Source organism: Podarcis vaucheri (assembly GCF_965113315.1).
Source record: "Podarcis vaucheri genome assembly, chromosome: 1".
Taxonomy (NCBI): Eukaryota; Metazoa; Chordata; class Lepidosauria; order Squamata; family Lacertidae; genus Podarcis; species Podarcis vaucheri.
In genome coordinates, this window is record NC_138759.1 from 135025213 (window position 1) to 135036695 (window position 11483).

The 11483-nt window shown below is 42.9% G+C and overlaps 1 protein-coding gene across 1 annotated transcript in view; it reads left to right on the forward strand.

Moving 5' to 3' along the window:
* Positions 1–8631, forward strand: part of COL6A1 (collagen type VI alpha 1 chain) — a 56268-nt gene extending 47637 nt beyond the window's left edge. Inside the window, exons 29-35 of the mRNA XM_082210379.1 lie at positions 649–657; positions 1702–1835; positions 2081–2190; positions 3972–4158; positions 5071–5227; positions 6033–6062; positions 6663–8631. Of these exons, the coding sequence (XP_082066505.1) occupies positions 649–657; positions 1702–1835; positions 2081–2190; positions 3972–4158; positions 5071–5227; positions 6033–6062; positions 6663–7273 (1238 nt within the window). The 3' untranslated portion in view covers positions 7274–8631. The remainder of the gene's footprint in view (positions 1–648; positions 658–1701; positions 1836–2080; positions 2191–3971; positions 4159–5070; positions 5228–6032; positions 6063–6662) is intronic.
* Positions 8632–11483: the final 2852 nt, after the last annotated feature.

Here is an 11483-nt window from a genome sequence, read left to right on the forward strand (position 1 = left end):
CAAAGAAGTTCACAGGCTAAGGCTCTTAATTTGTTTTCATCCTTTATTTATATTTTGAAGGTATTAAACGTTTGTATCTACTATTGAATATCAACCAAGCAAATTATTTCCTACATTCCAAAAACCGCAAAGAAATGATAAGAGAGATTATTTACAATGTTTGGGAAAGGCCTCCCCCATGCATGCTGTCTGCAGTCCCAGTTTTAACTAGTTGAGCAACTCTGTTGCACTGGGAATTAGGATTTCCTGTATACCTTATCTTCATCCTTGTTACATTTGTTGTTTACATCAAATTACATTTGCTGCTTAACAAACTCTGTGGTTATTTTCCAGAGTTTATTAAACACTAAATGTGATTTCATTATTAATTGCAGTCAGGGATGTCAAACAATCCCAAAATATGTGTTCCCGCTGAAATGTCCTTCAGCATTTTTATTATACTTCCCTCTTTACTTTTTGCTAAGTAGCATATGCTGGATTTGAAAAAGAAAACATCTGGGATATGAAAATCATCTTAAAGTTGACCTAATAGCAGGGAGAAAGTTTTCAACATCCTCATATTGATATTTAATTTCAGTGCTCTTTAGAGTCACAGTGAGTTTGAAGTCGATTCTCAGCATATTTGTTTGTTTTCTTCCTCTCTCCTAGCTTGCTGTGGTGAGTGTCATTTTTGCAGTTTCTTTAACAACATTATTGCATTTTCATTAAAAAAATTGCCACAAGATTCAGATGGAGGACGCTTACTCTTCAAATGCTTCTCTAAGACCCCTTGTCACTGTCTCCATTTTATGGCCTTCTGCTATAGCTGTTTACTGCTACAATCTTAAATTATTGTGCTTCCATAACATTGGCCATCACATAAAATGGTGTCCCAGAGATGCATGTGCAGCCCTTTCAATAAGTGAGTAAATAACTCAGAATCATCCTTTCTTTTGTTGCCTTAGCCTTTGCAAGGATGTTCCTATGATGCCCTTATATCTGTTCAGGTGGCCCAAACAGAACCACTGAAAGTTAAATAAGTTCTCTTGAATTACATCTGGGTGTATAAAGGAATTAGGGCAATTATTACTTTCCTTTCAAACTGCTACTTCATCAGACTTGAGTTGCAGTCCTAAGGGCATTTACTTAAATGTATTTTATAACAAAATATGACATTCTGAGAGGATGAAGATGAAGCTCTGATTTAGTGTGAGTTTACATGTTCCCTCACATTGTAATAGGGATTCTGTGTAAAAAAAAAACCATGTAAACATACTCTAAATTATGCCATCACACAAATCATGGTTAAAGAAGCTTACAGTGCAGTTTAATATCTAAATTAACTAACAGTGGTTTGCAACTGGCAAATCAGAAACAAAAACCAATATTTGAGGTAGATTTGCAAACTGTGGTTATACTAACTATGATTTGGCATGACTGGTCAAATCATAGTTACAGCTGCTTCTCTGCCTTCAGATTTAGCCAGACACTGAAGTGTTGAGCAAGGAAAATAATAATGTCAGCATCTCTAAACAATGGTTTGCCTGTAATGTTAGCAGTGCAAACCATAGTTTGGATTCTAAACTAAACTTAGCATTTGGCAAGAAGTATAACTTTTGTTACTGCTGTTGTAGTTGGTTCCCTTGGGTTGTTCAGCATCTGAAAGAAAGCCTTCATACTTCCACGAATGTTTCTATTTTGTGTCTCTGTGCTGTGTTACAGAATGCAAGTGTCTTCCTGGCGATGTTCTGTTTGTGCTGGACAGTTCAGAGAGCATTGGCCTGCAAAACTTCCAGATTGCTAAGGATTTCATTGTCAAGGTCATTGACAGGCTTATCAAGGATGAAAAAGTGACGGTAAGACTTGCAAACATCACATATACCCCCCCAGCAATATATGTTTAATGCATGTTATCATAAAACAACTGAGATACTTTCAAGTTTCCTAGCATTGTCAAAATCAACTACCTCCAGAACCTTACCCAGAGAAGAGGATGCTGCCGTTACAGTTCCTAGATGTTATAAACCGTTCTTGGTGTCTTTGTTTATGATAATACATGGACTGAAAAACATCATTTGATGTTTAACTTTTCTTTTAACAGTTTAGACCAGGGGAGACCAACGTTGGTGTCGTTCAGTACAGCCATGACAACACCCAGGAACTGGTGGCCTTGGGAGACAGCAACATTGATAACATTGGAGCCTTTAAGGAGTAAGTTTAGATCAGATAATTGGGAGTTAAAGAGGGGTTATTGTGCTCAGTTTTATATGTGGCACCTCTGTGTGATGTTTTCCAGGTACCTGAATACTTATTGCAGGAATGCTTAGCCCTAAGCACACTCAATATGAGCCACTACCCTGGGTTTCATTGCACAAGCAATAATTGTGGCACTACAGCCCCTGAGGCATGGCCAGGTTTAGCTCTCATCCTAAAGGCATAACTAAACTGCACTCAGTTACTTTGTCAAGTAAATGTCTGCCTTGCACTCTGATAGGAAGAAATACTAAAGGACTGTATTTGGGAGCAGTGCATCAGTGACTCTAAAACTGGGGGGAAATGACCATTGTAGTAGATCATCTTGATCATTACATGATAAGAGACAGACCAACATGTCTTCTGCCACAGATATGCCAAGTGGAATTATAGGGCACATTAGCAAAATGATGGGTAAACAGAATTGCCACCTGATGCTTAATGCATTGGGACAAAGATGCTTCCTTCTTCTGGGAAATTATCTGATTGGAAGATATTTCTTCTAAGAATCTTAAGGCTGATCTGGGTATTTTCGTGAAGAGATCACCTGCCTTCAACCCATCCAACACCTCCCATCCCTCTTTACCTTGAATTTCCCTGTCGAGTCAGTGTCTTTGTTATACAAAACTCACCGATGAGCAGTGCACGCATAAATCTCGTATTATTAGGATTTTGCTCACTATTTATTATCGCCTTGCAGCACTGGATAGGAACACTCCAGCCACCTCTATGCTCCCATAGTAACATGTTGATTTTGCCTCCATTTGAAAGGTGGCAAGAAATCACTAGCTGAATGGAGTTTTGCTGCAAAAATTGAGAATTTTAAAAATCCTCCCCGCCTCCTCTGATTTCTAATCTATAGGCATGCTGTTCAAATTAACTCTCTACCACAGAGCTTTCCAAACTGTGCGTTGCAACACGTTAGTGTGTCTGCTGCAGTGTGTAGGTGTGTCGCGCAAACACTCCCCGCTCTCCTCCCAGGACAGGAAAGGGGGTGGCTTAGCCTCCGGTTTGCTAGGAAAACTGAATTACTGTGTTGTAAAATGATGCATGTCTAAAAAGTGCGTCACCAACATAAAAAGTTTGGAAAGCTCTCCTCTGCCATGAATGCTTTGAAGATAAATAACCAATAAAGCTGCTCACTGGAAGGACAGATCGTGAAGCTGAGGCTCCAATAGTTTGGCCAGCTCGTGAGAAGAGAAGACTCCCTGGAAAAGACCCTGATGTTGGGAAAGATGGAGGGCACAAGGAGAAGGGGACGACAGAAGACGAGATGGTGGGACAGTGTTCTCGAAGCTACCAGCATGAGTTTGACCAAACTGTGGGAGGTAGTGGAAGACAGGAGTGCCTGGCGTGCTCTGGTCCAGGGGGTCACAAAGAGTCGGACAGAACTAAACAACTAAACAACAACAAACCAATAAAGCAATTGATTACCTTGGTTTGGGGTACATTGATTGACTGATACATTGCCAATTGAGAGTACATGAGAACTTCCTCAGAATATAATTTTGCACTTCCTATGCAAATTAGTAAGATTACATCACTTTCTCACATTGCTACCACAAAAATTATTTAGGTTTGTTCATGGTAAGTGCTTTAGATTTTCTGGAAGGAAAAGCAAGTAAACCAGACTTAACAGGGGAGGCAAACCAAGAATAAGGAAAGAGCTGGGAGACAGGTCTAGATTTCTCTGTCAGAAGAGGAGCTAGCACTGAAACTCAATGCTGCTTGCTTTGCAGAGCTGTGAAGAACCTGCACTGGATTGCTGGTGGCACATATACTGGGGAGGCCCTTCAGTTCACCAAGGATAACTTGCTGCGGCGCTTTCCCTCTGAGAAAAGAGTGGTCATAGTCATCACAGACGGACGGTCCGATGTACTTCGGGACCAAACACCACTCAACGTTCTCTGTGAAAGCAAGACCCAGGTGAAATCAATATTATATGGAGGGCAGGAGGAGGGATAGCAAAGCCTTATTGGGTCAAGGTGTGTCTTCCTATTGAGAAAAGTTTGGGTCAGTGACTTTGGTTAAGCCAGGAGGAAACCAGCACTTGTGCAGGCAGTGGAGCGCAAGCTGCCTAAGGGCTTCTTCACAATTCCACTCATCCTGTCACTTTCGCCCAGGAAAACCTGCTCTTTATCAAGTTTTTGGCAAATTGAAGTTTGCTCCAATTCAGTGGTAAAGAGCTGGTTTCCCTGGAGAAATGGAAAACTGGTGAGACCCATGCCTAGAAAACACAGGACAAGCAGGAAACCCTTCAGAGCCCTGCTTTCTAGGCATGGGACAAGGGGAGTGTGAAGGAGCCCTGAGACGGCTGTGTAGCGAAGGGCAACTCCAGACTGAAATTTATGTCTTTTACTGAAGAGTTCCTGCAGTGATCACAATTCAAGGGCTAATGTGAATGTCAGAAAATTCAGTGAATGTTGCTACTCATTGGTAATTCTTAGCACTTTAAAAGACCAGTGGGAAGTATAAGAAAGTTCTAACAAAGCAGACTTGGAAGGATCCTAAATAAGCTTATGAATGGGTTTTGTGTGATATTTACCAAGGCAAGCAGGGCTGGGAAATATCAAAAGAAAACTTGGCAGCATGATCTCTGTTCTTCAGCAACAGGATAGTTTCCCTTTACTTGCCCCAATGTTAATGAAAGATAACTGTGTCTCGATTAACACTGGATTATCCAGTAAAGAAGAATTCTGTCTTCCCCCTGACCAATATATTCCCTATATTATTCTTATTATTTCATTTTATTCCCCTTGATCCCCACTTGGGGCACCTGAGGACTAGCTAATGTGGAATCATTGAGTATAAGCTTTACATATACCTGTCAACTTCTAGGTGGTTCCCCTGGGTATCGGTGATATTTCCAACAAACCAGCAAACACTGAGCAATTATCAACTATTTCCTGTGGGGGCATCTCTGTTTATCAAGAAAACTTTGCTTTGCTGCTGGATGACAATTTCCTGCAGAATGTTACCTCTCAGATCTGCAAAGGTAGGTGACACATATTTGGTTGCTGGGAGCCTAATTATGAGCTGGTATTGAAGGAGGTGGTTGAGCCAGCTTCTCAACACAATGAATGCCACAAAACAGCTGATGAGTGGAGAAAGGACCACATAAGCCTAAGTGTGTCTTAGATGCCAGAGTTTATTTAACAGCACATTTTGCTAGTACTACTTTAGTGACCCACACAATTTAAAGAGATGAAGTGGCCCTGTAGAATCCATATCTGCCATCTATACCAAGGTCATTTATAAGGTGAATGCAGAAGGAAAACAGCCATGGGTGGGTCCAGCATACTTATCATGACTGCTGTGAGGGTGGCCAAAGCCAGAGGGCTGGAGCCCCTTTGCTAAGTGGGAAAATTCCAACCTGGTCCCAAATACGGCTACCGACAAAGCCATTGCAAGGTCAATCAGTGCAGCACATGCCAGCCAAATAGGGAGGGCGTGGGAAATCCAGCAAAGTGGCTGCCAAGAGAAGCCGCGGGCCTTCCTTATATGTCCAGGAAGTGGACTGACCCCCTCCCCCCGAGGAATGGCCCACCCCCTTGCACCCTTGTGATTGGCCGGTTGAGTGAGCAGGCAAGATCTGCTTCCTGGCAGCAAGCTTGGCCCAGGACCTCCTTTCCTGCCCAGGAAGCAGCCCCAAGGGGCCTTTCTCCCCAGATTATGGAGGGCGTGGGGAGCGCCAGCCTGCAACGGTGCCCACCAAGCAGGGGGAGTGGATTTTTGGTGTTGAACATTGATTGTAAATGAAGAGAAGGGTTTAGTGTGACGTTGTTCCGTTTGTTTTATAGAAAAGAAATGCCCGGACTACACCTGCCCAAGTGAGTACTCTTTTTACAAAGTTGTGTTTATGAGTTGAGAATTTCTGTGCTCCACATAATCTTGAAGTTGCCTCAGCGACTGCTATTTAGCTTACTCCATTTCCTCTGGGCACTGACCATTCACCTGAGGAGCACCATAATTTAAAACAAGCTCTGTGTTTCAACTATTCTGTGCCATTGCACACCAGGGCCACCAGAAACCTGCATTTCCCGCTGAAATGGAGCAAACCCGATTGCTGCTTGCTCTGTTTCAGCCGTAGAATGTGGGTTTTCCCAGGGGAAGGGAAATGCCAGGACAAAAAGAACCCTACTTGGACACATGCCTGGAAAGCCCCGAGCGATGCCTAGAAAGGGGGCACAAAAGGAGTCTGGCTCAGAATCAACCAGTACCTCTTGGGATGTCCAGTTTCCTTTTGCATCCGAAAATGTACTACTTACCTTCCAGAAAACTTAGTTCTGAGATTAACACCTCTATGCCTTGTAGACCAACAGAGCAATCCCTATGCCCTGCCTTTTTATGCTGGTATTGACCACAGCACACATACCCAACTCTGAAAGATTTACAGCAGTGTCGTTAGCCCCTATCTCCTCTCTTTCCAGTCTCTTTTGCTGGTCCAGCTGATATCACACTCCTTGTGGATAGCTCCACCAGCGTTGGGAGCCGCAACTTCAACACCACCAAGACGTTTGTGAAGCGCCTTGCAGAACGATTCCTGACAGCAGCTAAGCCTTCGGAGGATGCCGTGCGCATTTCTGTCGTCCAGTACAGCGGCAAAGGCCAGCAGAAAGCGGAGGCACGGTTTGAGCAGAACTACACGGTGGTTGCTAATGCTATTGACAGCATGGAATTCATGAACGACGCCACGGACGTGAACGCAGCCCTCCGCTTTGTCACTGGTCTCTACCGGCAGTCCGCCCGTGCTGGAGCTAAGAAGAGAGTTCTGATTTTCTCTGATGGCAACTCCCAAGGCATCACCAGCAGCGCCATTGAGACGGCAGTTCAAGAGGCTCGACGGGCACAACTTGAAATCTATGTACTAGTGGTTGGCACTCAAGCCAATGAGCCCAATGTGCGTGTTCTGGTCACTGGGAAAGCGGCAGAGTACGATGTGGCCTATGGAGAGAGGCACCTTTTCAGAGTGCCGGATTACCAGTCTCTGCTGAGGGGAGTGTTCTATCAAACTGTCTCCAGAAAAATAGCTGTAGACTGAGGAGGTGGGAGTGGAAGAGCAAAATATATAGATTCTAAGTGTTCAGAAATAATATGTTAGCAGCCAGCTGGATCCATGTTTTTTATACAAAGCCATAGCCCACCCATGTCCTTACTTTTGAGCTCTGTTTTCTTTGTTGTCCATGAATTCTTCCAGCCTGCAGGGAAAAGCATAGGATGGTTTATTTTTCCCCTACTTGATATCTCTCTTAACTGTAACTGAAATGACTATTTTTGTACCATATTTGATGAAGGTAAGCCGGGTTCATAAAGAACCTTAAATGCACTAACCTTATTTCTAAGGTTGATAGCACATTTCACATGAATATTAGGGTCCTCTTTCTCCAAATAAAAGGATCCCCTGTATTTCATTGCCAAACTAATTTGTTAAATTTGTCTGTTCTTTTATTTTTATGTCAAGAAACATGTTGAGTAGCGATTACTGTTTAGGCTACTTAGCTCCTGAAAGATTACATTGTCTTCAGAAATATAAGGTTCATTTCATGGTATAGTCACTGCTTTCCACGACAACTATGGAAAGTGCTAAATTTGTAACTTGAGTCATACAATCAAGTTCAAAGTAGGTTACTTTGACAGAAGGATTCAACCCAAGAGTATCTACCCAAACTAGAGGGCGGGATGAAAGAAGCTGATGTTGTTCATACATGATGAAATTGAGGGCTCATCCACATTGCTGTTTGTCCTGTGATTCCTAGGCACAGGTCCGAGAGGCTTTTGTTTCGTCCCACTGCCTTCCCTGGGAAAAACCCCAGTTTACTGCTGAACCAGAACAAACATGAATTGGGCTTTCTGAAGATTTATGTTTGTTCCGATTCAGCAGTAAGCAGCAGGTTTCCACAGGGAAGCGGCAGGACAAAAGGAGATCCACTTGGAGCTGTACCTGGAAATTATGGGACAAGCAAGAGAAATTGTGGGTGAGCGCTGAGATTTGCAAAAGTGATATTCCAGTTTAAACAAAACCCGAAAGCCTATGCCATGAGTTTGGGCCTTTTGGCTTTGGAGAGCCATCTCCAGCCAACATGAAGTCCATGTCGGTGCTACCCCTGCCATGCCTCAAAGCCTGATGTTTTACATTGTTCCTGTGTTTACACATCAACTCATGAAAGAGACATTGAATTTAGGAACTGGTTTGGACAGATTTCATCCAGTGTTTCCAATGGTGCTCTTGCTATGATTTCAGTGTCCTTTCTTTTCAAAACAGGAAATTGTTTTTAACACTGCGCCTTTTATTGTTTTTTCACCAATATTCATTTTACCACTTCATTTTATTTTATTCCTGTGATTTACTGACAGATGTTCACTTTGAAAATTTGTTCAAATAAATTGTTTTCCACAGTTTTGGTAGGAGGGAAATTGATTTGTTTCAGTTCTTAAGTTACAAGAAAAAGTTACACAAGTAGTGTGTGCAAGGTTGTGTTTGACAATGTGGCTTCCTTGCTGCATTTGAGATACCAGAGATAGCCTTGGGTTATTCTTAAGTAGTAGTAGTAGTAGTGATAAATAAATAAGAAGGTGTGTATCGCTTAATTGTTCAATCCTCAAAGCAGTTTCTGAAGCTAAATGCAATGACAATGGGCTGTTGATAGGCCAGAGAACAAGAGATTAACAGAAATATCTCTGTGAGCTTCTCTTATTAGGAAGATGTCTGGGACAGGACAGAGCATGGCACTGAAGTTTCAATGAGAACATTTTTAAAAACTGCTTGGCATTTCCCTTGGTAAGGCTCTGCCCTGGTTGCCCTAATGGGCCCCAGGGTCGGGGGGGAATGGGGGGGAGCTTGTTAATAGTCCTGTGTGGCACCTTTAAAAAAAGATAAAGGACCCCTGACAGTAAAGTCCAGTCACAGACAACTCTGGGGTTGAAGCTCTCATCTCGCTTTACAGGCCAAGTGAGCTGGCGTTTGTTGGCAGACAGTTTTTCCGGGTCATGTGCCCAGTATGACTAAGCCACTTCTGGTGCAATAGAAACCAAAACCAGATCAGCGCATGGAAATGCCATTTACCCTCCCACCGGAGCGTTACCTATTTAGCTACTTGCACTTTTTTACTTGCTTTCAAACTTTGGGTTGGCAGGAGCTGGGACCAAGCAATGGGAGCTCACCCCGTCGTGGGGATTTGAACCGCTGACCTTCCAATCGGCAAGCCCAAGAGGCTCAGTGGTTTAGACCACAGCGCCACCCGCATCCCTTGGCAGCTTTAAGATTGAAAATTTGCAACAGTAAGGGAAAAAAGACAGAGCAGCAGAGTAACAGGATAAAATCCAATTTGCAAAAGGAAATCGAAAAGGTGTGGAGAGCGTAAAGGTTTTCACCTGGTACCAAAAGGACAGTAGACTTAGTGGCAAAGCTCTACTGAGAGCTCCAAAGCCAGGTCACCATTGCAGAAAAGACTGACTTTAAGATTGACCAGTTCAGGCTGCAATCCTGTACACACACATAAAAGGAAGCAATCTGCATGAGATTAAGTGGACCTTACTTCTGATCAACATGCGTTCATTGTGGCTTGAAGGGCATTAAGAAAACAGCAGTGTTTAAAAGTCTACTGTTTCTTTGCAAAGGAGGAGAATAGGGAGAGAACCAGAGTGTGTGGGGGGTGTAATCCCAGAGAAGAAGCAATTATGATAGCAGGGACCTCTTCTAAACCAAAGTAAGGTACTTTTCGGTTTAGTTAAGTGCTAATTATTTGTAAACCTGCAATTCGTAAGTGCCCACAGTATCTTTGCAAAGGAGGAGGAGGAGAAGGATAAAAATAGAAAAGCTTAGCCATGCTGCCAGGCACATCTATGGCTGCCAGGCACCTCTACCAAGTCCAGAGTCCACCAGCTGCCACTGCCAGTCACTTGTACTTGGGGGTGGTTGTGGGGCGGCTGTTTGGAGTGGGCTTGGCTTTGTGGTCTTCCCTCTGCATCTTCTGGTGGCGGGTGCTGCCTCCTCACAGATAATTCAACAGTCTGTCTATAAGCACTTTAAAAAGGATACTAAGAGCCAGCATGGCTTTCTCAAAAACAAGTCATGTCAGACAAATCTCATTTCCTTTTTTATCAGGGGAATGCTGTGGCTATAGTATATCTTGATTTAAGCAAGACTTTTGGCAAAGTCCCCCATGATATTCTTGCGAAGAAGCTGATAAAATGTGTGTTGAACAAGGTCACTGTTAGGTAGATTTGTAGCTGGTTGACTAACCAAACCCATCCTCATCATCCTGGGAGAAAGTGACAAGTGGGGTGCCACAAGGGTTCTGCCCTGGGGCCGTTGTTGTTCAGCATATTTATAAATGACTTGGATGAAAGAATTGAGGGGATGCTCATCAAATTTGCAGAAGACGGGAAACTGGGAGGGGTAGCTAATGTCATAGAAGACAGAAACAGGATTCAAAAGTACCTTAACAGAATTTCAATGGGGACAAGTGTCAGGTTCTACACTTAGCAAAGAATAAGCAGCTGCAGAAATGATGGGAAACACATGGCAAGTAGTGCATGTCAAAAGGATCTAGGGGTCTTAGTAGATCACAAGCTGAACATGAGTCAACAGTATGATGCAACAGCAAAAAAAAAGTGAATGCTATTCTCTGCTGCATCAACAGAGGTATAGTGTCCTGATCAAAGGATGTAATACAAGCACTGTATTCTGCCTTGGTCAGGCCACATCTGGAATATTGTGTGCAGTCCACATGGCAAGGGAAAAAATGGAAAGATCAAATCATATCTCACTGAGCAAAGCCAAGATTCTAAATTTGCTCTTCCTGGCAGATCCTTGGTTTCAATTCCACTGATAATATCTTTGTACATTGCAAATATTTAATTTACTAAATCACTGCAGAATAGAATGATAAGGAAGGGCTCCATTCAATTTCCTAAGAATTTGTCTATAACAAATTTTGCTTGTACCTGTTGTCAGCTGAATAGAATTTCTGAGCTCATAATCTGTTGAAACAAATATGTACAAGGAAAGACTGCTAATCTCCAAATTAGCATTTTCCTTCCAAGTAGCTGAACTTTGTGATATGTAGGTTGGATGAAAATCCAGCTGGAGGAAGATTTTGTAATACCAGACAAAAAGAATGCAATCTATGCGTGCTGGACACTTCACTGGAAAGTCACCAGGCACAGTGGGGTGGGTGACAGAAGCCAAATTTGGTCCACTATGTACTTTAGGAGTCATAACTCCTTCCGAATGTTGACAGATCATGTAT